Source organism: Euleptes europaea, chromosome 3 (assembly GCF_029931775.1).
Source record: "Euleptes europaea isolate rEulEur1 chromosome 3, rEulEur1.hap1, whole genome shotgun sequence".
Classification (NCBI taxonomy): Eukaryota; Metazoa; Chordata; class Lepidosauria; order Squamata; family Sphaerodactylidae; genus Euleptes; species Euleptes europaea.
The window spans coordinates 87506985-87533662 of NC_079314.1; the positions used below are offsets into that span (position 1 = coordinate 87506985).

The 26678-nt window shown below is 43.1% G+C and overlaps 2 protein-coding genes across 2 annotated transcripts in view; one reads left to right on the forward strand and one right to left on the reverse strand.

Moving 5' to 3' along the window:
* The window catches only part of ATF7IP (activating transcription factor 7 interacting protein), a 120359-nt gene extending 111128 nt beyond the window's left edge, over positions 1–9231 (forward strand). The window contains exons 11-15 of the mRNA XM_056846284.1: positions 1918–1996; positions 3554–3718; positions 5301–5486; positions 7145–7257; positions 8597–9231. Of these exons, the coding sequence (XP_056702262.1) occupies positions 1918–1996; positions 3554–3718; positions 5301–5486; positions 7145–7257; positions 8597–9013 (960 nt within the window). The 3' untranslated portion in view covers positions 9014–9231. The remainder of the gene's footprint in view (positions 1–1917; positions 1997–3553; positions 3719–5300; positions 5487–7144; positions 7258–8596) is intronic.
* Positions 9232–19630: 10399 nt separating this feature from the next.
* PLBD1 (phospholipase B domain containing 1) overlaps positions 19631–26678 on the reverse strand; it is a 34459-nt gene continuing 27411 nt past the window's right edge. Inside the window, exons 9-11 of the mRNA XM_056846541.1 lie at positions 25615–25800; positions 23566–23672; positions 19631–19910 (exon numbers count right to left, since the gene is read on the reverse strand). Coding sequence (XP_056702519.1) covers positions 19743–19910; positions 23566–23672; positions 25615–25800 — 461 coding nt within the window. The 3' untranslated portion in view covers positions 19631–19742. The remainder of the gene's footprint in view (positions 19911–23565; positions 23673–25614; positions 25801–26678) is intronic.

Sequence of the window (26678 nt, forward strand, 5' to 3'; positions counted from 1 at the left end):
TTGACTGTCTAAGTCACCCTGTCTCTCTAAGAACCTCATCGAACTGATCCTTGTCTCCCAAGTTGCAGAGGAGGTTAGAGGCATACAGTTTAACAGGCATATTGATAAGGTAGAGTGGACAATAAGGCCAAGAATAAGATGACAGAAAATATCTGGGAAACATTGAATATAATAAATCTTTGTAACATAAAAAAACCGTTGAGCTCTTTGTTTGTATTGGGCACTGAGAAAGCATTTGCTTGAGTAGAGAGGAAGTACTTATTTAGCAGTGATAAGGTGTTCCAAGATTATCAGCCTATTCCTGAAGGGGGGGCGAAGCTCCTTAGTTGCTGGTGTGACTCTGTACTGGTGTAGGTGCCACCTTATCACAGAATTTCCTACATTTTGCATCTTAGTGCTAACCTGATGTTACTTTGACTGAAGCCCTTTTTTAGGTGTTACTTTCTTGGTGCTTTTGTCTCATATATACTGTATGTACTATCTTCTCAGTATGCATAATTGCCATTTTGTGTGCAAATGGCTTACATGTATTTTATATATTACATTTTATATTATTATATTTTATATTACATGTATTTGTCCATTTCAGGCTCCATTTAAATGTTTTAATTGTCCTTTCATACATTTTTTTTTCTTTTCCAGTTTAAGCTTGGTTGTACGTCTAGACTTTCAAGTGAAGGGCAGAGGAGATTGCCAACAGCATTCATTTGACTGCCCATGAACTGGGGATGGATAAATGAATGTCAATTTCTAGCATAGCAACAACAATATAGCCAGCTGCAGGAACTGGCACCAGCGTCTAGGCTTTTAGTATATGAAGACTTAGGAAAAGAAAATAGAGTTCTAAATAAATTTGAAAGATCTTGTGATACTGAATGAATGAAACAAATGAAAGGAAGCAGATTTTACTGACTTTGTTTACCTTATTCCTGTTTAAATCAAAAGCATTCAGAATTGATTAAGCATATGGGGAGGAGGTTGCAGTGTAGGGTTTTTCTGAGCAGTGAGGCAAGCTGAGTAAATCATGATTTTGCATTTCTGTATCTCCTCCCCAAGCTCCTCATAGTACCATATGCCATATATACTTAATGGAGTGGGATGGCTCACAGTATGTGAGAAAGCCAGGCTGAGGGAGAGAGTGTAGCCTTGTTCTATTCATCTTTTTTTCTTTTTTACTCAGTTTAACTTAATGCCTTAGATCATGGCAGTGTTGAACCATTCAGAACCCTTTGTAAAACAATGAAGAGCCTATTCCTATATATAGGGTCAAAATAGCTAGCTTCACAGGTTGGAACATATAATAGCAAGTTGATTTTGTGCTATACAGGGAGCCAGTGACATGTTCAGTAAACTAAAAGTTAATAGTGTTTTTCCCACCACCACAATTATAAGAAAGTAGCCTGAGCTGTTTATTTCAAAATCATTAGTGTTTTATCCTGTCATTTTGACAATGTGATTGTTTGTTACAGTCCAAAGTAGGGATATTCCTTTGTTTTAGCTTTAAATGGTTATTTGTAGTGCACATTCTCTTTAGTTAAAACTAGAGAACAATATTTTAGAAGAGAGCATTACCAATGGTTTGTTCCTCCTCCAGATCCTGAGATCCCATTCTTTACTATATCACTTTCCACATACACTGGCTTTACATCTATGTTGCCCTTGAATGTGTTGCCCTAGTACACATTACTGCTCTTCTGCTGTTTACTTTGGCAATACCCTTGGAAGTAGGGTTTTTCGTGTTCTGGCACTCTGTGGAGATTGGCTTCTCTTCATGTCAGTTCCACTTAAGTAAAAATACCTTTTTTTGTGCTGATGATCACTGGCTTTTAGTCTGGTTTTTCTTATAAAGGTATTAAAATCATAGCATGCAACTTTATTTCTCTGTTATAAAGATGACAAATTTTGTTTGTCTTTCAGAGTGGAAAACCAACAGGTAGTACTTCAAGTGGAGTCATTGACCTCACACTGGATGATGAAGACGATGGCTCTTCTCAAGGTAAATGCGAAGATAATGATGGCAAATTAGCTGAAGGTGATGGATGGTATAAATCATAACTTCCAAAAAGGGAGAGAAAGACTTTCTCCAGTGCAGGAGAAAGCTGGGATAAAGTATTTTAAACAAATAATAATAAAAATGTGTTCATACTGCAAGTACAAACAGCAAAATGTAAACAAGCACACTTGCATATATATATGCTGGAACTCTGGTTGCCTTCGAATGGTATTATATAAGAAATGAGAAAGTTATTTAGGGGATGCTAAAACTAGAGGAGCATAGTGTTGCACTCAGACATATAGAGATAAGAACATAAGAAAGGCCCTACTGGATCAGACCAAGGCCCATCAAGTCCAGCAGTCTGTTCACACAGTGGCCAACCAGGTGCCTCTAGGAAGCTCACAAACAAGACGACTGCAGCAGCATTATCCTGCCTGTGTTCCACAGCACCAAATATAATAGGCATGCTCCTCTGAAACTAGAGAGAATAGGTATGCAGCATGACTAATATCCATTTTAACTAATAACCGTGAATACCCCTTTCTTCCATGAATATGTCTACTCCCCTCTTAAAGCCTTCCAAGTTGGCAGCCACTCCCCACAGAAGTCAGTAGCTAAGTTCCTATTGTTTTAAATGTACCCAGATTAGTCTAATGATTCTTTTGAAGGGTTAGAACTTCTTTTTTGAGAGTGGAAGTATCCAGCCCAAACCTGTACAACTTATGGCCCATTCAAGCCCCAAACAGTCTACGTTATGCTGTCCTGCCCTGTACTTGAGAAGTGTTGTTTTTCAGGCACCCAATGAAACAGGAGGTTCATTGATCATTGGACTCAGTTTACCATGGTATTGTCTGATTCATGGTCTGGATTGATGATCTATATACTGCGCTCTCTCTCTCTCTCTCTCTCTCTCTCTCTCTCTCTCTCTCTCTCTCTCTCTCTCTCTCTCTCTCTCTCTCTCTCTCTCTCTCTCTCTCTCTCTCTCTCCCTCTGTGTGTGTGTGTGTATAAAAAGTGCTGTCAAGTCGCAGGCGACTTATGGCGACCCCTTTTGGGGTTTTCATGGCAAGAGACTAACAGAGGTGGTTTGCCAGTGCCTTCCTCTGCACAGCAACCCTGGTATTCCTTGGTGTTCTCCCATCCAAATACTAACCAGGGCTCATATAGAGATAGCTGTCCTGAAACAAATGTTTAATAGTACTGTGATCACTTACGTCAACCAGGCTAGCTTCTTCAAATTAAGATATAGTTCAATTTCTTGAAGATTTCCAAAACTTAAAACATATTTTAGGCTATCATAATATTTCATGAATTGGGTATGTGTGATTGTACCATAGAGTCCTGTACCATAGTGAACTGTACACATACAATCCTCCAATGAATGTTTTGTTCATGCAGTATGCAAAAATGGAGTATAAATGGCTTGTGTTGGGAAGAATGGCCACTTGAATATAAATTCTCAAAGATGACATATGAAGTAGAATGGAAGATATTGAAGTTACTTTTTCCAGCTGCCTTTCTTGCTTGTCTGTAACTGCATCTTGATTTGCTTTTAAAGCAGAGGGCAAGAAGCAGAACCAGAACCAATCAAACACATCTGGAATGGGCCTGCCCACCCAGTCTATAGCTCGTCCACTACAGCCAGTACAGTCAAGTCCTCTCCAACAGGCAGGTGTGCCAGCAAGTGGCGTATCACAGACCACCATACATGTTCTCCCCACAGGTAATTTCACTATTTATAAACCTATGCATGTTTTTTTGTATTCAAGTCATTCAGACTTTTCATTATCTAGCAGTGGGAGCAGCTGTACATGTTACGAAATGCTTGATAGTTCAATATAAAGACATTTAAGGACAGTGCACGACATTGTGGAAGCCTTTATTCTGTAGAAATTAAATAGATTTTTCAGATCATAGTATTTTTTTACATCATTTAAATGGCCGATAGAGCGGAGTAATGCAGTCAAATATTACTGGTTTAGCTGTAGGGAAATTAACTCTGCAGATGGAAATCAGGGTCACACTATTTTCTCCATCTTTGAGAAACCTCCATCCATTCATTACCACAACAATATGTCTTCTTTATAGTTTATTCAGAAAAGTTATATGGAAGGTTCACATCTAATGTGCATTTGTTTCAAAAATTACCACTAGAATCTGTTAGATGCTGGCTGATTACTAGGCATTCTCTAGAGCAGGGTTGCACAATGCAGTTGAGTGGTTGCATGCAGCCTGAAACTCATCTGGTGCAGCCCACAGCCCCACTGCTGATTCCAGCAGACCAGCAAGTGTGGTTGGGCTCCAGTGACCCTGGCTCTCTGTAGGTCTCAATCAGGACCACCTCAGTGATATAATGGAAACTTGGTTGCTAGTGAAATAGCACTGAAAAAGACTTGGGACCCCCCCCCCCCCATCTTGTTTACCCTTAGTCATCTTCACCAGCTTTTACTAAGCATCTGCTCCGTTGTTTCACTACAGGCTTGACAGCGGCTCCTCATCCTTTCTGCTTTAAGGAAGAAGGGGGGAGAACCCTGCTTAAGGGGAATTAGCACAGCAGTAACTGTTTAAAGGGAGAAGTAGGGTTGTGGGGAGAAACATCCCTCTGCTGAGGATGTTCAGGGACTAGGTTGTGTAAGGGCTCAGAAAAAGGACTACGCTTCATGACAAGGAAAAGAGCATCTGCTTTGCAAAGACTAAGATACAGGTGTCTGTGGATGGGGGAGCTGACATTGTGGGCACCTGTTTTATTCTCATTCCCTTTGTGTTGAGAACCCAGTTTGCTGGTTGGTGACTAAAACAGTTGGCTCCTCCTGTGAGGTTTAGAGGGATGGTTTGGTCTTTCCTTTATCTGGCCCTACTTCTATCTATAATGTACTCAACTGTAATAATTACTTCCTTGCACTGTGATGACACAAATAGTCATGTTCAAGTGTTGCTAGATCCCTAGCAACCCAAGACCTGAAAATGGGTCACAATTATGTCATGCACTTGTGTAAAACCATCCCTGAGTTCCAGTCTGGCCCATGTTGTGAATCCCTCCTCTAGAGAATAATTTGGAGATGTAAGTTTCACAAATTGCCGTTTGCAGATTGATCTGTGTGGTTCCTTTGCTATAGACATTGAAGAATTTTGAAAGCTGTCACTTCTCCTGATTCTCCTAAGTAAATTTTGTTACTGAAAGCAAATGCAGTTGAACATTATAAGAAACTGTGTTCAGCAGGCCTGATTCAAATGCTTCAGTTTTCTACAGTGTTTGATTTCTAGATAGAGCATAGTACTTATATTCTGGTTATTCTGAGTTCCAGCCCAGACAACTGTGAATGTAACCCATCGTCCAATGACTCAGGCTGCTCCGCGGCTCCCAGTACCAAGAGCTCCTGCTAACCATCAGGTGGTCTATACTACTCTTCCTGCACCATCAGGACAGAATCCTGTGCGAACCAATGTCATGCAGAACCCTAGTTTAAGGCAGGTCAACCCACAAAGTTCAGGTAAGCAACCTTTCTTGCAGATTTGTTCTGTACCATTTGGGCAGAAGTTGAATAGATTTTTTGATGTTACTCTTGTCTGTATTTAGGAAGGCTCCGTTCACCTGGAGCTATGTAGAGTGGCCTATCCAGCTGTAAGGCATCACTTAAATTCTGTTTCAGGACTTGCAGCTTTTTACAACGTGTAGATGTACTTGTGTAGTTACAAATTCCTGTTGTCCTTTACATATATAAAAGCTTTTCAGAATGCACAATGCAAATTCCATTGTAATAAACTGCTACTGCACCCTCGCTCATGGCTTAGGGCTTCCCTTCTGTGAGCCAGAAAAATTACTGGAGACTGCCCAACCATAAGGAAGTAACAGTTGGGTTATTTAAATATTCCATAGTGGGTTGCTGCCTTCATAACATATTCAGGCCTACATGTGATGAAGGTTTCCTCCAGGACTATAGCCTCATCAGTGGTAGCCCATCACTACCTGTAGCAATGGATGTCACCTCTTAAGGACAGCCTGACATCCCCTCCCTTAAGAGGGGGGAAAGCTTTTCAGAAGCTGTTAAATTGTCCTATTATTCACAGGTTCTTGGTTGGGATCTAACCTGTGTGTCCCAACTCTTACCATCGTAAAGATAAATTATGACACATGCCCTCTGGATTTGCATTAGATATCACAGGAGTTCAGGCATTCCAATAGCCTATTTGTATAAGACTGGCTCCCAGGAGGTCAAGGTCACTGGATCCACTCAATAGATCAATACATTGCTCCAGCCTGTGAATCAAAGGGACTATCTCTGCTATTGTGGGCTACTCAGTGGGTTTCCCTCCATATTAGTGTCTTTCTAAAAGAGAGTTTCATCAGGGATTTTAGAACTGACATACTTGTTCCATGGATGCCTTCTTTGGAAGGAGGGTTCTGCTACAAGTTTTGCATATTATGGTGACTTATTTCCCATGCAGGGATGTGTGCACTACTTTTGGACATCAGTTGCTGCCTGCTTTCATGTAGACTAAACAAAATAGGAAGCTGGGTTTAGTCTTGAGGCTTCGTTCTATTCAGCAATTAGGAGACTTGGCATATCTACCATATCTGTCAATATGGATTTTTTAGCTGGTTGTTTCACTCATATTGGAGCATGCTTGCAGTTTAAGTAGGGCTTTATACTTCACTTGTAGTAGCTTTCCTACTGAAGCTTTTTCCTGAAACTGGAAGGGTTCTCCCCTCTAGGAAAGATTGCGGGTTTTGGTGGCCCTGCCTGCTCCCGAAAGAAGAATAACCCTTTTTTTCCTGCCTGCTATCCTGCTGGCTGAACTCTAAGCCCAATTTGCTATTTGAAATCATGAATACAGGACTAGTGAAATTATTTACAGCTCTTAGCTTTCAAACAATACCTTTGGCTTTCCTTGATTTGATAAAGGAATTGAAATTATAATTGTATAATCTTGAAATTTTTGTGTAATATTTGTTTTTAGAGATTGAAATTATATACTTTGCAGTAAAGGATGGAAAGCTTTAACAGTCTTAAATAATGGTATCTACAAAAGAGTTTTGTAATTTATGATTTTAACCAAGTAAAGTAAGTTGAGCAAGTAACAGAACTGAAAATTATCAGCAGGCTACATTCCTCTGTATATTGTTGTCTTTCCACTGGTGTCTGTGCAGGTTTGACACTGCGAATGCCTCAAACAACAGCATATGTTGTAAACAATGGACTGACTTTGGGGTCTGGAGGGCCTCAGCTCACAGTGCACCACCGGCCATCTCAAGTGCATTCAGTAAGTACTTTTATCCATCTGCTGAGGTGAACATACTGGTCAGTATGGCCCCATGTGCAGACACTTAAATCCTCAGATTGGGGCCATATAGACAAACCTGGGGGGAGGGATTAAATCCCCCCCAAACAGAGGAGCATTTCTGTACATACGTGAACACAACACTCCTCCGTTGGAGCTGCTGCCTTATGGGGAAGGCAGCAGCACTACAAATGAGTAGGGGAATGAGGTAGGTGTACACATTAGGGGACAGGTGGCTGAGTGGAAGGGTGAGGAGCAGCTGCTGCCCCCCTCTCCACACTGGGAGCCAGCGTGGTGTAGTGGTTAAGAGCGGTGGACTCTAATCTGGAGAACCAGGTTTGATTCCCCACTCCTCCACATGAAGGCTGTTGGGTGACCTTGATTTAGTCACAGTTTCTTTCAGAACTCTCTCAGCACCACCTACCTCACAAGCTGTCTGTGTGGGGAGGGGAAGGGAAGGTGATTGTAAACTGCTTTGAGACTCCTTACAGTAGAGAAAAGCAGGGTATAAAAACCAACTCTGTGCAGTCTTACAACCTACCCTGCTTCTCCACAACAAATGCTTAATACTTGCTGCTCTGGAAGAACTGAGCAGGAGTTGGGCATATGCATTGGCATGTGGACTTGATGAAGGTGAGGATATTGAGCCTAAAAGCCTAGCTGTAGAATATTCCAAATCAAGACTGTCTGCACCTTTGGAGCCTGTTGATGTAACTGCACAAATGACCTTGTGCAGTTACAGGTAAGCAGTCCATTTTTCTGAATACATGTCTTCTGGTAGTAAGGTCCTTCTAACAGTTATAAGCTGGAGGATAACTTGGTGCCATAATGCCGATTTTCATGTTGAAGGCATGCATTGCAATTGCCACGGTTTGTATTTTGAGGAATTAAAACTTTTGACAGCATCAGTAAAAATAACTAGCTTTCTCATGATTTCTCCACACTAAAGCTTGGGTGTATGATAATGTTCCTTAGGTTTTTGTAGTGTTAAACTTATCTAGTGCTTTCTGGGACCTGGGATTGACTTTGGCTGTGTGAGAATATAAACTGATTTGCCGATAGAGTACAGAAGGGGCCGTGGCTCACTAGTAGAGCATCTGCTTGGTATGCAGAAGGTCCCAGGATTAATCCCTGGCATCTCCAGTTAAAGGGACTAGGCAAGTAAGTGACGTGAAAGACCTCTGCCTGAGACCCTGGAGTAGACAATACCGACTTTGATGGACCAAGGGTCTGATCCAGTATAAGGCAGTTTCATGTGTTCACACATGCTCCTCCAGTCCCCTCAGCTCCTCCTCTCTGAAATATTTTCTCTGCCTTTCAGGAGCCAGTGCGGCCTGTGCATCCAGCCCCACTACCTGACGCCCCACAGCCATCCCGCTTGCCTCCTGAAGCTGCCAATACCTCTCTGCCTCAGAAGCCGCATCTGAAGCTAGCACGCGTACAAAGCCAGAATGGCATAGTGCTATCCTGGAGCGTTTTGGAAGTGGACCGGAGCTGTGCCAGCGTGGATAGTTATCATCTGTATGCATACCACGAGGACCCTAGTGCCACTGTGCCCTCCCAGTGGAAAAAGATTGGGGAAGTGAAAGCCCTTCCTTTGCCTATGGCTTGCACACTTACTCAGTTTGTGACTGGTAGCAAGTACTATTTTGCAGTCCGTGCTAAGGACATCTATGGACGCTTCGGACCTTTCTGTGACCCCCAGTCTACAGATGTGATCGCTTCCCAAAGCAGTTAAACTAGAGACTTTGAAGGCTTCCATCTTGCCCCCACAGTGCAGCTTACTCTGGTTTTGGATTTATTCTCGTGCATGAAACTCACTGTAAAACTTTTTCTGCAAGATTGCTTTGGACGGTTGTCACATACTTCATAAACATATAACCAAAATAAATTTCTAGCATAATGTGGGAGAGCCTGTATTTCAGCTGAAATCTTAAAGTATGAAATTCTTCTCCCCTTTCCCCAGAAGCTGCTGTTTAGCAGTGAGGCCCTGAATCTTTGGGATTTGGCTTCATACTAATAAGAATTTTAGTAGGCTGATGAGGAATATTAGCTGTGACACAAAGGCAAGAGGCATGTTGGGTCAGGAGGGAAGCCGATATTCAAGGTCTTGCTTTCTTTGGTACTGGAAGAGTGACCAGTCTTACATTACAAGACAAGGCCAGTTTTTGAAGAATGTATGTGTATCTGCTTATGGGGAGGGGAGCGGTCCTCTTGCTAGCCTCCGGAAGCATTCTGAGACGAGGCTGAAAACAGGTTTGTAGAAGGTTGTTTCGTTTGCATTTCCAATACTTCCCTGACCCTCCTCTTACATGTCCTTGTCTTTTTAAAAAAATTTAATTTGTGCCTTAACAGTAATTTCAAAAATAAATGCAATCATTTTTTCTGTGTTTTTCTCCTCCTTTTGCCATTTTCATTTTTCAGCTCTTCTTGCTAGACTCAGAACATCATAACTCTCCCTTGCAGTGTCTCAAGAAGTGCAGCAGCCAGTCTTCCTAGATTACTTCTCAATTGTGATAATTCAGGCCAATATTTAAATGCTCAGTTCTGATTAATAGGTGAAGATGGGTCACACTACATCACCTTCGTCAGAGGAAGTTGGTGTGCCACAGGAGATCTGGGTGCATGACATATATTTTCATCATACTGTGGCATGCCCCCTTCGCTTCCTCTGGCCTCGTTACCTTCTGCCGTGGCATCGGTCACCCTTCCAACTGGGCGTCTCAGCTCTCCCTGGCTGCTGGGTTCTTCCCTCTTCAGAACCAGCCAGCCAACTTGGCCATCTGGGTACCAGTTCTCTTATCCTCTTCCTCATCACCACCCCACCCCATTCCCCACAGCTGTGGAAAATACCCTTTTGAGCTTTCCCTGCTCCTCAGCTCTAGCTCTCCCTGATCCCACGTGCTGCCTTTTCCTTGCTCTGTGTCGGGCTTCGCCCTCCTTTTGAATCTGGCTTCCCTGGCGCCTTACCAGTCAAGTGAGGCAGGCCTGACCTCAGGCTCCCTTGTTAGTTGCCTCCTGGGCCCAGCCTGCTGCCGACAACCAGGTCAGCCATCTGGGCACTCCCTTTTGTGTTCGGCCTGTCACTCCCCTCTCCAGCCCCAGGGTTTGCTGCTTGGCTGAGGCCTCTTCTCGGCCAGGCATGCTGTCCCTGCTGCCGATCCCGCTGGGGGCAGCTCCTGCAGCTGCGGCACTTCTTTCTGCTTCTGTGAGCCTGCCAACCTCCACTGCTCCTCTGGACCATCGCAGGCCATTTGTCCACCATCTGCCCATGTCTCACTCTGCGGTAAGTGAGGGGCTGGCCGGCTGGGGACATCCAGGGCTGATGAGAGGGAAAGAACAGGGATGTTGTCCCTGGACACTTAGATCATGATCATTGCTTTCTTCAAGCCACTATAGCTAAATCTTCTGGTACAAGCTTTCATTCTTTCAATGTGCTGAGCCAGCACAATGGAACAGTGCCTCCATTTCCTTCCATCCCACTAGGACTTAGTACATATGACAAACAGACATAAACCACACCTTCCATAGAGCTGCACCATACCATCTTTCAGTGGACAGCTGCTGTAGTTGGGAGCCTCTCTTCTCTGTTCATTGTCTGGCCAAAGGTCTAGCACTTCTAGTCTTATTTTTGAAGCTGGTAGAGCTGAAACCATGAAATGCAAGATTCCAAAGGGAGAAAGCCTAGAGCTGAAACAATGTTGATCTTATATATGTTGGGAAGACAGGGTCTTAATTCTGTAACTGTGAGAACATATGTGCAGTAAAATTCTCTGTTTTTTTTATACACCTTATATCCTCATTCATCTACATTTTACAGCCAAGGAGTTGCTTTTGAGTGTTGAGGAACCAGCTTTCCTGTGGATCTTTTGCTTATCTCTAGTGGTCTGTTCACAAATTACTTTTGAACTTGGGTGAATTTTATTCTTGCTGATGATCCATTTGCCTCACTTGTTTAAATTAGCAGTGGTGCTATCTTCAGAAACAAGGCTATTTTTGTCTACCTGTTTGCTAGCTGGCAGCTTGATCTTGAAGCAAGCAATGATCTCTCTGGAGTGACCACCTGTAGAATGTTTTTTCCCTCCGTTTGGAGACGTGTTTGGGCTTCCTTTCAATCTTAACAGCAGTAATGCTTTAAAAAATCAGCTGACATTAGAAGAATACCTAAAGTCTATGAAAAAAGCATATTAGTACAAAAATTGTTTTAAAGAAGGGGAGAATTAAACTAGAAAGTTAAGATGGTTGTGAGTGACTGCAGTAATGCCGGTCATATGTAGGCAAAGATGTAGTCTACTTTGGCCCTTATTAGCTCTCATGCTTTTTTTTTATCCTGAGGCAATAAGCACAAGGCAGAATACAGCTGAAAAGAGGGTGGATATATGGCGTAGGGAAGTTCACACGAGAGAAAATAACTTGCAGCCAGAGATATTTCTTGAACTTGCTGCCAAAAATCAAGAGATGTATGAACCCAAAAAACATGAGAATCCTTGTCTGTATAAACCATATCCGGCCCTTATAATAGACAGAGAGACAATACTGGCAACTACACTTTTTCTATTACCTTACTTCTCTTCTGCATTCAGGGCCAGATACTGTTCCACTTCCAACAACAACAGCAACAAAAAAACTTGTAACGTCAATTGCAGCCGTTATGCTAGATCCAAAATTGAGGGCAAAACAATTTTGCCTTCAGATTTGCAAACTGAAACTGGCAGAGAGGCTATTAGTAAAAACAAACTTCTTTATGAACCAGAATGGATATTTTGAGCTAATTATGCAAGCAACACCAAGGGGAAGGCAGAAATAGGGACTGGAGCGCTCTGTCAGCAGGAGCGCACAGTTGGGATCTTGTAGCCTTGTCTTTGGTGCCATATTCCCAAAGAAAATAGAGAGGGTTTATTTTTCAATCTGAGCATCTGTCTGTAAACTGACGTAGGACAATACTAACTTCTGTCAAAGTATTAGAAACTAACAGAATTGCACAATATCAAGGTGCAGAGTTATTGCGTTTTTACTGTACTATGATAATGGTCAAATTGAACCCTCTCAACACGGTGAATACATTACAGATGAGGTAGAGATGATCAAAAGAAAGGTCTTCAAGGAAAGGGCATGGAGGGATGTTATTCTCCACATTGCACTTTGTCAGTATTTTTTCACCATGCTTTCCTTACTGCAGTATATGGGCTGGCCCATGCTTAAATTCTGTTTTCTACTGCTGTTAAATGTGAAGCTGAAGTAGTATTTTTTCATCTGTATTTCAGCATTGGTTCTTTATATTGAGTACTTAAGAATCCATCTGGTAGTAACATTTAATTTTAGAGGAAAGGGAAGGGGCAAGTGAGATGCTTTTGCTGTTCAACTGCTACTAAATCTCTTAAATTACTTGTATGTTTCCTACTTTGTCCCTCAGATTACAACAAGTAAACTTTTTCTGGCGAGACCTCAGCAGGTTGCAAGGGGGGCACGAACAATACATACGCCACAGTGGCAGCTAATTAGGAAAAGATTGGATGTTTTAAGAGCATAGTAAGTATGCTGTGTTACTCAAGGACAGTTGATTCCCTGAAAGTAGCTGTAACCTGAAGTTTTAGTATATTGGGGACATGGCTGTGCCTCTCCAGTGTCTACATTCCAGGAAAATGGTGTCCAAGCTAATAGCATCTGTGGGGTCAAGAGGAAAGTTGCTGGGATTCAAACAGTGTTCTACTGCAATAAATTGTCAGTTCACACTTTCACTTCAGGCTCTGTGTCATAAATGGTCTGTGACCCATAATCTATATCAAATATAGGATCGGATTGGGTGTTAAGTAGCTTTATAACTTGTTCCCTGAATAGCCACATTACAGTATTAACTAGGAAAACTGCACACGCAGTAGAAAACAAAGTTGGGATGAAGACTTAGAATTCCTTTGGTGTTTTCAAGTTCTCGACTGCAAAAATATCCAGATTTTTAAAACAAAAACTATATTGTTTTAATAGCTATGTATCTTAAATATATGGAATTATTTTTTCTTTTTCCTTCTTTCCCCTTCATATTTTTGTGCTGAGGGAGGTGAGAACTGGGTACCAGTGTTTTGGTGGGGCTTTCTAGCATTGCCATAAGCCAGTTGTTGCAAACTTTGTATAACCAGCTCATGTTGAGGAGGGTAAAATATAAGTAGATAAGTACAACTTAAAATCGCAGTTCCTTTTATCATTGAGTCTAAGCAACATTTTAAAGCACATGGATAGATTTCTCATCTTGTGCTGGCTTTTCTGCTCTGAAAATATTTTAAGTGCTGTCCGAGGTTGAAGTTTTATCTGTAAATAAAGTAACTGGACAGCCAAATTTTGGGGTACTTGTTGGACTTCAGTAACTTATCAGCCATTGGCAAATAGACTCCTACAAAACCCTTTATATAAACTTGCACTCTGTTGTTTTTTTCTTCTGCAGATTAACATGTAAATAAAGATATTGTAGGACGTACCAAAAAGTCCAGTTTGAGCAGGGCAACGGCAAGTTCTCCCCAGTTTTTGTATGCATTATAGATTAGTGTCTGTATACGTGTTAATTGTAGTGGGGTTTTGTCTGACAAGCCTGAAATTTATACTTTGAAATAAACTACTGGGTTTTTAACCTTTTGGATTCTTGTGTGCTTTGTTCAGACTGTCAAGAGTCTGGAGCTTTAAAAACAAACAAACAAACACACATTCCCTGATGCTTGCTAAGACAGGAAATGATCTATTTCACAGGAATTCCCCACCATCCCCCTACCCCACTTTTTCCCATTGTTATTTTGTCTACACATTATACCAGGTTGCTTTGGTGAAATGTGTCTTTCTGCAAAACCTCTTGAAATTATTTCTTTTTAAATTTGCATCTAGCAATGTACAAAAAGAATACCACTCAAGGAAGAAACAAACAAAATGAATTAGACCTCTTTTAAAATAAATCAAGAATTTTTGTGTAAGGATAGCATTCCACCTGAGCCCTGCTGCAAAATGCTCATCTGTTTTCCCCTGGTTAAAATGTAGTCTTTGCACAGCAGTCTGGCCTTTATATTATAATCTGAGAACATCCTTGGATGCCATGATGCACCCTTTCAATTTATAACAAAAATATTTTTAATTAATTTATTTTATCACACTTCTACCCCACCCTCCCCAACCAAATATAACAGTCATACCCTAAGCACAAATACCTTGCGGGGAGATATATTCACATTCTTACACAGCATTTGCAGATAAAACCCTATTTCAGATAGTTACTTCATCAGATATTCAAGTACAGTAGCACCTTAAAGCCCAAAAACATTTTTCAAGTCACAAGCTTTCAAATTTAACAAAGTGTGTTTTGGCTTTCAACACCTTATACTCTGTACCATTTTGTTGGTCTTTTAAGTAGTTACCATGGACTAACATGGCTACCTGAAACTATCCTCATCAGATATGGTTGACAGTATTCTTACAAAATCATCTGCCAGCCTTCAATAAAAATGCAGGGATGCCTTTAAGAACAAAATTAATGAATATGAAGGTTTTTGGAAATCAGTATCCTCAATGTTGACTAGAGAGCCATGTACTTGAAGTTTAAAAAAGGAAGAAAATTGATCCATATTTAGCTACCCACTGGCTCTTGAAAGAGTCTGAAAACGCAAGAGGTTTTCAATCAACACAGTGTTGAAATTCAGAATGTATCACAGACATTCTTCTTAGATTGCTCATTATATACACAGCAAGATGCATGTAAATTTATAATCTGATGCACAAGTGTCTGGAACACCAGTGCTGCAGTTGTGAGTGGAAAAGGGCTGAGAGTCACAAGTGCTGAGCCTTTCTCTGGCCTAATCTCTCTCCCCCCCACCCAAAAAAAAATCCTCACATGGAAGCTTTTCTTCTCTTGGCTGCACTGTGCAGTAGTAAGCCCCCCAAAAAGAAGCAACTATCGCAGGCAGTTTTAGGAGACAAAAGCGTTGGTTAAGGAGTTCAGCACCTGCCCCTTACCAGATGTGGACCTACTAAGAGTTGGCATCCCTTGCTCTTCAAACTGCCTCCTGGTTCCACTTTGTTTCTGTTCAGATCAGCCATCATTCTAAATAGGGGTTGGGCAGATATCTCAAGTAACTAAATCCTCATGAACTGGATTTAGGTTGTGGTTAATCCAGGCTAGCCTAATCTCATCAGACCTTTGAAACTAAGCAGGGTCGGCCCTGGTTAGCATTTGGATGGAAGACCACCAAGGAAGTCCAGGGTTGCAATGCAGAAGCAGGTAATGGCAAACCACTTCTGAACCTTTCTTGCCTTGAAAGCCCCATGGGGTTGCCATAAGTAATCTGTGACTTGACAACAGGAAAAAAAATTAAATACATCTCTTGTTTTAAGAATGTTCCTATTCAAACACTGACAAGCCCCTAATCTCCTAGTGCCACTTGTATATAATGACAAGCATCTCTCTGATGATAAGCATTGGGAGTTGGACGAGCTTAGAATTGCCAACTTTTGGAAGGCACGAATCTGACAAAGGATGTGCCCCATCCAAGCTTGGATGAAGGAGTGGAGCTCAGTAGGCTTAAGGGGAGGAGCCCATCATGTGCCAGGAATAGCTGAGGGGTGAATGTGCAAAACCAACAGGAAATACTAGTTTATGTGAGGTACACTGTTATCTCTATATTTACTTCCTCTGACTGGAGATATCAGGTGGGAGAAGGAAACTGAAAAGGCAACCAAAATGAGCTTTTATTCAGAGAAGCTGCTTTTGAAGCACAGAAAATCCTGAGCTGAAAATGAAAGTTAAAAGTGGCTGTGAGCCTAGTGCTGTTAAAGGTATTAAAGATGCAGCAAACTTAATTCATTCGCCTTAAAGCAGGGGTTCCCAACACCTTTTCTGGTGCCCATCAAGTGTTTTTTGGAAGTGGGTGGGCCAGGTAGGGCTTTTGCCCAGTAAAACTTCTGATTGACTATTGGAGATTTCATTGGCTGTGCAGATTTTTTTTAGTTTCTTTGGCAGCAGTTGCCTCCACAGCACAAGGATCTGCACTGTGTTACTGAAGTTAAGCTGTGGTGATCATTTTGTGGCTGGTTCCTCCTCCTGAAGCAACTATTTTGTGGCAGCCATTTTGTTCCTGTGCCCACCTTACCATGTCAGAATTTCAAATGTGCCCACAGACTCAAAAAAGGTTGGGGACCCCTGCCTTAAAATGTAATAAACACTTCAAAACTGGCCACTAACTTATCTCTTTTATTACATGGGGGAGAGGCTCATCTAGCAATCAGCCAGAAGGGAGAAACAATTAGTAATGCTAGAGCAGAATGGGCCAGTTAGCAACCCCTGGGCCCCCACATTTTAAAGAAACAACAAAGGCTCTCGTCAGCAATATACCTCTACATGTAAACAGACATCTCTGCCTGCCTAGGAAGAGTAAATGCAAGGCAGCAGGATGTTAGCTAATCAACACCAGGTGAAAGCTGGCCTGGCTACTAGTGTTCATTCTGCCTCAGAAGGCAGCAAAGGCTGATCCATTAGGGCAAATGGGACAGTGCCCCATCAACTTTGGCTCCGCCCCAACAGCCCCATTGGATACCAGCTGCAACCGCTAAAGATCTGTGGTTTGAAAACCTAGTTGCTTGACTGGATCAATGCCTAGGGATCTGCTTCTTTTGTTCCCTGCTCACTCTCCCTTCTACAGTCCCATTATATACTAGGCTTATCTAAACAGAGCAAAACGCCATGATTCAGTACCATGTATGTGTATGAGGGTATATTGTTACCTAATAATAACAGGTCATTACATTGAAGCTAGAGGTAGGCAATCATGCCAGATTATGGCCCTCCAGGTCATTTTACTTGGCACTGTAGCGCCCTTGCCCCCATAATAAAAAACAGGGCTGTATTCAAGCTGGGACAGACAGGGCCCGGCATATGGAGTGGGAGTGGTGATGATGCCTTCAATCATAGCTCCTTCTGGCCCTGCCCTCAGTGAGTGCCAGAAGCACCCGTTGTGTGCTTGTATCTCACCAGTGCTTGGTGCTCAGTGTGCTCATGCTATGAAGTAGGCACGGGAGGTTTCTGGCTGCATCCTGGCTTTCGTGGTACAGTAAGGAAGCTGCAATGCCCAGTGAACTGGCCTGTTATGCCATCATTTGCATCCTGGGGTTTGTCAACCCTTCTAGTACCTTACTCCCATGCAGTGTCTCTGGCCAAGTACAATTTCTCCACCCTTCCTGCCCAGACCTTTCTTTGACAGCACACTAGCTTTGTCATTAGTAAATATTGGGGGGGGGGGGGATTGCACTCCGGCCGAAAGGGTCACCCAGCCTTGTTTATTCTATTTTGCATATGTTCAGTTACTATTCAGGTGTTTAAAACGCTAGCCATTTGTATAAATTGGCATATGGGGTATTTGTATGAGAGAGGCCTAAAATGTGTTTGCGCTCAGGATCCTGTTGCATCCTCAGTTAAAGCGGAATATTGTGTACGCATGCAGGAAGCCTGAAAAGGAAGGACTACTTGGATAGTATCAGCCTACAATGCACATAAGCGAGATTCTGCTGCCATCTGATGGCTCCTGTAGAAAATGCAACAGTCAAATAATGTCGGATAGTGGACAAGTGCGCTCTGTGTCCTATCTGGTGCCTGCTGGTCTATTTGTTTGGTTTCCAAACTGGAACTTTGCTGAAGGAATGAATAGTAATAGCAACACTTGACGTATATGTGAGGGTATGGGCTTTGCTTTACTTCAAATAACCCCATTTAGAGAGAGCAGCAGGAGCTCAGTCACAATGTGCATGTGTCATTTAAGGAGCAGTTGCTGCCAAGAGCCAAATGATAATCCCCATTCTGTGTCAAGGAGTGATTACTGTAGTCAAGAATGCAACATGAAATCAGAGGGGCCAAAGGTAGGGCCGTCCAGCCCGCACCTGTGGGAGCCGTCTAATTGCAACAGAAAACATATTTCACTGCATCTGCGTAGGTATTGTTCAGGCATAGAACCAATGGCAGGCTTTCAAAGATGATGTACATATTTAGAAGCTAAACACACCTAAAATGCAGAGCTGCATAGAAAACATAGGGTGGGTGCAGGCAATAATTTCTCTCCCATCATATGCATTTATAATCACTGTGGGTGGGATCCTTGAAAAGCTAGATTGTATAAAGGGGTGCATTGTATTGTTCTAAGCCTGCGAGTTCTGTGCCTGTGAGGCCAACCCGCAGAACAAGCACACTGCTCCAGTGTGTGCTAAATGTTGACAGCTGCAACTACCTTTCTTTTTGTGACACTGCTAAGAAACCAGTCTTTTAGGTGACGATGAAGCAGCAGCACTTTGTGCTTTCCTCACCAAAAATTATACCACAAGTATAATTTAATCACGCTGAGACTTCAGACATAGGAATGTTTTTGTTCAGGTAAAAGAACATGATGAAGTGGGAGACTCAATGATATCAGGTATAGAAAGTCAAACTCCATTTCTCTCAGTATTCTGGAACTCCGAACTATGCAGTGAAGATGACTGGCAATAAGTTCATTTAACTACTAAATACGTTGTGCATCTAATTGACATTTGAAAATAACTGATATGCCATTAAGACATGATCTTAATTGATTAAATGATCTTAATTAAGACATGATCCAGCATGACAAGTGCATGTTTTCTGTCTCCTTGTATCTTATTGCAAGAACTTTCTTGGGAAGAGAGGAGCTAAGAGATATATCACCAGGCAGCTCAAATTTTGCATGGACTGCAAAGGTATATCCCAAAGGAAATTACTGCTGCCTCCCTAACTGGAGCCACTAGTATCCATGGCTATCATTGTTTTATTCTTTGGGAAATATCCTGTCAAATATTGTAAGTGTGATTTGTTATAGGATTGTCATTCATTAGAGTTGTGCCCCCAAAACAAAACAAAAAACTGGAGCCACAAGCAATTCAGTTTTTCAATGCTCTCACCGCCAGGAGATATACAGGGTGTTCACTTTGACACTGATTCTTGGCATGGTAGGCCAAACGTTCTGGTTTCTACTCAACAGTTTTTGACCAGGAACTACTTCTAACTGGGCCTCTGCTTGTAGGGCTGTACACAAACAGATTCTGAATAGCAAGTAGACCAACTATCCCAAAATATAGACTCCTCTTTGTGGGGAGCAATACTTGGAAGCATTCATCACTGGACACAGTTTTGTCCTACAACAAAAAAAGGGCAAAGATGCTCCACATATCAGTTAATCCCTTTGGTGTAATGCTAAATCCATCTATCCCTGCCAAGCTTGGACTTCTATTGGTTGCTTTTGAATTGTCAAGAAGACATGTCATTTCTCTTTCTGGCTTAGACCTGGCTCACTTTATTTCAGCACACACATAAACAAATTCAAGCTAGGAAAGCAAAGGCAGAATCTCAGGAGTGCACAGATCAGTTTATTTGGTATATTTGTAAAGCTGTACATAGAAAAAAACCTTTTCCCCCATATGTTAAAACTCTGAGGCCAGTTTCATAGCACTGGCACCATGGTGATAAAATCAAAGTTATATGAGTCTGGCAAGCCCTGGTGCTTTGTCCAATTGAAACGTGACCAGCTGAAGACTGGCAGCCCCTCCTCCACTGGCGGGCCATTGATGGCATAGGTTGTAAACTTTGCAGCCATATAGATGTCTGATACCTGTAAAGGATCACAGGAGAAGATTTTATGGCTAAGGAAGGAAACAGAAGGAAGGAGTCAATAGGGTCAGGGGCAAAGTATGAATTTTCCTAAATCAAAATATTGTTGAAGGCTTTCACGGTCAGAGTTCATTGGTTCTCGTAGGTTATCCGGGCTGTGTAACCGTGGTCTTGGTATTTTCTTTCCTGACATTTCGCCAGCAGCTGTGGCCGGCATCTTCAGAGGAGTAACACTGAAGGAGAGACACTGTCCTTCAGTGTTACTCCTCTGAAGATGCCGACCACGGTTACACAGCCCGGATAACCTAAGAGAACTAATTCCTAAATCAAACTTGTCGCTTTGCTGAGAGTGTGCACAAGCTTTACAAACAGCCATACGATTCAGCTTTTGGTACCACAGCATTCAGAAATGCTGGTATCCCAAAGTTCATGTTCTGTTTATGTGCACTACTGAATCATTCACTGGGCAGTGTAAGGTCGTCCCCTCAGGTAGCAGATTTCAGATATATATAATTTCCCCTTGAATTTAAAGGCCAGAGCCTGGTCATGGTGACAGCAGCAGTACAGGATGGGCAAGGGCAGGAAGCAACACCTCTTGCAAGATAGGGATCATCTAGCCGCACGGGGCATCATGGGCAGCTTCTTGTGTGGTGCTTCTTTTTCGCCCAGGCCTCAACCAAGTCACGTGCCTTCCTATGGCTACAGCTGACTAGTAAGGCAGCAACATTAATGTTAGAAGAAACTTACTGATCTATTTGCATGTGCGAGTTTTTTAAAAATTGTGTTATTCTGCAGAACCATGAGAGATGTTCGACAAGGATGTGGAGGAGAGAAATTGCAATACAATCTTAGGGAATCCGGAGTAGGGGATAATAGAAACTGCCTGAAGGTATGAGGAAATTGTGAGAGGCATGGGGAGGTCAGCAGAAGAGAAAAGGGTTAGCGAGTGTATGGACTTCATTGGGGGTTGCATCATGCCTACTGCTTCAGTTTTGAAAATAGAGAGGCTGTGACTCAACCCTACCAAGTAGCCTTGCCAACTGCCCTCCATCCCCTTCTCTTTGATTAAAGTGTGTGTGAAAGCAGGCTGTGCGTTGCTCAGCAGCTTCAGGGCACCCGAGTAGGGTGGCCAACAGACAGGGAGGAAAGGGTTCGCCAAAAATGGCAATACCTGTAAAAGGGAATAGTTTACACCCAACCAGTTGCTGAGGGGAAGCCTTCCTCCCCCATTATACATATGCGCCTGTCTGTGCAGCGGAAAGGAGACCCCCACTTCAAACTACACCAAAACAGCATGAGTCCTGCACTTTTCCTAATTGGTGAGAGTCTGTTAAACAGATCACCTTTTCATGCTTCCACAACTAAAATAAATAAGGAGCAGTAATAGCTATATTAGGGCCTCTGCATTCACAGTAGCTGTGAGACCTACACAGAGAATTGTCTCCCTCTAGCAGCAGCCTGAGTCTGGGTTATGTTAGCCCTGCCAATGTCTGCCTCACCAAACACGCTGGCAGGCAGTACCCCTAGACTCTAGACCAGTGGTTCCCAAAGTGGGCAGTATCACCCCCTGGTGGGGCGGGGGCGGTGGGATTACCTAGGGGGGCACTAAGAGGCAAGGGGGCAGCAGGGGGGCACTAGAGGTAGGCCCCTTCAACTGTGGTGTTCACTAATTTACAATAGATCAAGCTACGGCACCATGCTGGCAAATTTGGTGGAAACTGTCAAAATTTTCTTCCAGACTTTGAAGAACTGGTACCATTGGATCAAGTTCAGTTTTGTTGAATAAATTTCAACTAAAAAGTTTTATTTTGATTTTGAACAGATGTGCAATTAATTGTTACCGTTTTGAACTTTTATTGTTATTATCTTCTTTAGTGAGTCATGCAAACCCCTATTTTGAATAATGTTTTTTATAGGATAGGGTTGTGGGTGCTGGGGTTGAGTTTATGAAACCAAGGGGACAGTGGCTCAAAAAGTTTGGGAACCACTGCTCTAGACTCACTCAGTCACAATTCTATTGGAAAATAGAACATTACGTTTTGAACCGTGACACAGAAGGCTTGTTGGAAGGTGAGACATCCCACCCCCTTTAGACAAGTAATCAGACACATTTTGCAAGGGCTGGTAAATATTTCCTGGCTTCTGGCCTGATCTGCTGCAGTCGTCTTGTTTGTGGGCTTCCTAGAGGCACCTGGTTGGCCACTGTGTGAACCGACTGCTGCAGGTGCTTAGACGTCCTCCCTTTTGGAGTATTGCTATGTCTTCTGGAAATATTTACATTTTAGTGTACAGGATGCTAGAGCTGTAGGGCCTTCTGGTATGGAATAGATTTATTTATTTACTTAATCTATACACCGCTTTTCTCCCCAAAGTGGACCCAAAGCAGCTTAGAACATTCTCCTGTCCTCCATTTTACCCTCACAACAAGCCTGTGAAGTAAGTTAGGCTGACAGTGTTGACTGGCCCAAGGTCACCCAGCAAGCTTCCATGGTAGAGTATCTGGGTCTCAGGTCTGTATATGCCACCAAGTAAAAGGAACCCAGAGCATTTTGTTGTAACAATCAGGTATGCAGGGGTCCAACTCTGCTTGGGACCAAATGCATACACTGCTTTCCAAACGTGAAGCAGCCCCATGGAGGCACCATTTGCCCTGCTGGAGCAAACCAATGCTTGCCCAAAAGGGCAAACAGGAGTACCAAGTAGGTTACCAACCTCCAGGTGGGACCTGGAGTTCTCCCAGAATTATAACTGATCTTGACCAGGGAGGGCAGGGTAGTAAGTTGAAATAATAAATAAAAATAAGTTCCCCTGGAGGAAATCAGGGCCCTGAAATTTACAGGAAAAATATCATGAAATTCCCAAGTTTTTCTTTAGTTCTGCCCTCAGGAACTAAAATGTTTCCGTCAGGCCCTGATCATACAAAGTGTTTGTGTGCAAAAAGATGGAATGGGATCAGAGAGCGAAAGAGGGAATTGTGTACGTGAAGGCAAACAGATAGGTCAAGCAGACTGTTGTGACTATCTAACGAAGGCCAACACCTGACATTTTATGACTGTTTACTACCCCATTTCAAAAGCTAACTGATGGATCACTAACGCATCCAGGCAACCAGTCAGGATATTTTTACAGCTTCTCTTGACCTTGCTGCTTAGGCAGGGCAAGGTTCATATTACAGGACAGAGGAGAAGAAATTTCATGAGAGAAGACCGGCAGGCGTCATGGAGTTTAACCCTTGTGACTGTGCTGGCACAGGCTTCCCTAAGGCAAAGGTTAAGCATGAAGATGTTATAATCAGCAGTGGTTGTAACATGAAACTGTAGCAGTTCTCAAGTGGCCAGACTTACACAACCTAATACAAACTAAGGTCTTATGTCCAGTTCTAACAGCACTAACAGTTCTAAGTGTGCCTGGCTTGTGGACTGGTGAATTACTCTAAATCCCTCACCCAATTCCGAGAATTTTTTTTTTTAAATAGACAAGTTACCCAGCTGTGAATTTATTGGACTGCTGGCACCCATAATTCCAGATGCATATAATAGTATGCCAGGGGGTATGTAAAACAGAAAGAAAAAATAGGAATACGTTTTTGCTCCCCACGCCCCCAACTTCATCCCAAATGGCATTTCCAGTAGACCAGTTCATCTTGGAGTCTTTACCTTAGAGTCATAGCACCCAGCTGGAGTTGGATATCTGAGGTTTAAGTCTTGCCGGCAGCAAATGGTATTACAGGGATTGTGCCTTGCATAGGGATCTTTCTTGTAGTCTACAAAGTAGAAGGAACAGAACAGTTGAGTCATTCTAGACAAAGCCATTCACAGCAAAGGACTGCCTCCTTTCTTTAATTGGGGGGGATAATTGCTTTACACCTTAAACATACTTTAACCACTGAGGTCCCACATTCAGCCAGTGCTCCGCCAACTGCACTGGCTCCGGGTGTAGCACCAGATCAAGTTCAAGGTGCTGGTTTTATCTTTAAAGACACGTTCTGGGACCATCTTACTTGTGGGACCGCTTCTCCTGGTACACCCCCCAGAGTGCATTAAGCTCTGCTAATGACGATCTACTGGTGGTCCCCAGCCCAAAGAGCACCCGGCTGTCCTCAACTAGGGGCAGGGCTTTCTCAGCCCTGGCGCCCGCCTGGTAGGATTCTCTCCCCAGTGAGACCAGGGCCCTGCAGGATCTTTAAGAGTTCCACAAGGCCTGCAGAATTGAGATGTTCCGCCAGGCCTATAGTTGAGAACAGCAATGATTTCATCAGATCTGATCTCCCTACTCCCCCCCTTAGGTTATAACCAAACTGAACTGGGGGGCCTGATTGTGTTGCTGGCCTCGCTGCGGCCCTGCTCTCAAATGGTGCGCCACTTGGTTATCTACTAGAATTGATTAATTATCGGAAGTGATTTAATAATTTTAGGTTGTTATATTTTATGGTTTTATTATATTGTTATATATTATATATTGTTACATTGTGACATATTAATGATGTTAGCTGCCCTGAGCCCGGCTTCGGCCAGGGATAGAGGCAGGATAGAAATCAAAGCATAAATAAATACATAAAATATCAGGTGAAACGTGACCAACACTTAATCCTGGCATAAAGTTTTGATAAAGTTTGGTGAAAGAATGGACATTCCACCCTAACCTGTTTCAAAACCCATATGTGCTGCAAATGCCAATGCAGGAGCAAAGCACTTGCCAGGATTATTTCCAGTTTTGGAACTGAGCTGGGGAAACAGACGTGTAAAAGTGACCCAGTGGAAAGGGACATTTTTGTAGGAAAGAATCTGGATAGGAGAAGGGTTGAGCATCTTTCTGGCCTGATCCCAGTGCCTGCATTAAAATTATGAGGAAAACATGGGCTTGGGAACCCTTTCGTCTTCCTTGAAAGTTCCAACCTTAGTTCAGAAGAAAAAAAAACTAATCAGGTGCATCTCTGTGAAGGAAGGATCCCTTTTCTTGCCTTTGGCAGATAACAGTATGTACAACCACCTGCCTGGTGCTTCAAAGAAACTCTTCAACCCCACTGCTGCCCTGTCTTAAAAATGACATCAACTGGGGAAGGGGTTGACTTATGGCAACCCTGTGCAGAGTTTTCAAGGCAAGAGAACATTCGGAGGTGGTTTGCCATTGCCTGCCTCCGCATGGGCTGAGAGAGTTCTGAGGGAACTGTGACTGGCCCAAGGTCACCCAGCAGGCTTCATGTGGAGGAGTGGGGAATCAAGACTGGTTCTCCAGATTAGAGTCCACCGCTCTTAATCACTACACCTCGCTGGCTCAGCAGGCTAGATATTTATAGACGTGGTTGCAAGGTTTTCAAGATTCACTGGGATTTATTTTCATCATTTCAAGATCTAAAGAAATTGAATGACGCAGGTTATTTCCTCAGAAGCAGGAAGGTTTGATGAGCTCTTGGTCTGATTTTAGGAAGCAACTAATTTTTAGTGGGATTTTGGCTCCAATCTCTCTCAAAGGAGTGAAAAATTGTATCAATTTAAAGGTATTTAACCTTCAGGAAAAAAAATCTTGTTCCAGCTATGTTCAACAACATAGCAGCAGAGAATAACCAAATTTCTATTGCAATTTTTTGGACAGTACCTGAAGTGTCTGCAGGTACAGACCGTGATAGTCAAGTGCTTTGAAACAAGCCTTGTCATGTTGTGAGGACGGTGTGTGTGTTAAAAATAATAAAGAGAAAAATTACATACTGTTGTATCTCATTATGCGCTTCATGGTTTCCAGGTCTGTCACTGACCCCTGGTCCCGCCGGAAGATTTTTGCTCTGGGAGCCAAGTCATATGAAAAATCCAAGCCATATTTTTTAACATACGCTTTATATCCACTCATATTATAGATAGTTTCATGGAAAGGTATGTTGTAAGAAGGCCAGTATCCTGCAAATTGAATAGATGTAGTGATTTGCACACCACTTACATTGCTTCAAAGGTCTGAATTTCATAGAGATGCCATGCTGTCCAGAGAACTCTCTCTCATTCCCATGAAGATCTCGGAAATGGGGCCGAGATTGGCAGCAACACATAGATCAACAGCCATAAAAGCAGGGTTTGGACAAGCTGAATCAGAGCCAGCTACAGGGTGCCCACAGTCCCCTCATTGTGCTTCTCCCCCCCCCCCCCAACATCACAATGCTAGAAGGTATGGAGTGAGATTTTTTCATAGTCCTTTTGATACTGGTGGTCCCACTGGGTCTAAAAGGAGTGTGAAAGATTTCAGGTTCATCTTCTAAATGCGGTGACTCCCCCTCCCTCCCATTTCCTGATGAGAGGTGTGCCTGGAGAAAGCAGCACTATGCACAGTTCTCTTCTACTCTTCTCCCTCCACTGCTGTCAGGCACTTGATTGGCCTGGCATCAGCAGCAGGCCTCTGCCAGTCTGAGGGCCTTGGCATGTACCCAACCATGCTAACCCTTGATGCTGGCCCTTGGCTGACACTTGCAGAGCATGCTGGCACGGGACTTTCCCTGCTGCCTGAAACCCTGGAGCTGTGACACTTCCCTATGGGGGGTGGGAGGTGGGGGAGAACAGTCTTGCAAGGGCCAACAGCCAAGATCCCCTTCCCCCAACACAAAGCGACTCTGCTGACTCACCTGGCCACTGGAAGACTCTCGGGGGTGCCGGCAAGAAAACACAGTAGCCCAGGAAAGGAGCGGCTGAAGACAGCAGTCAGGCAGTTGCCAAACAACTGACCGGTGGCGGGGTGAGGATGGGGCCAGGAGCAGGTCACATGGCCTGGCCTCATCAGGAGGGGGGTG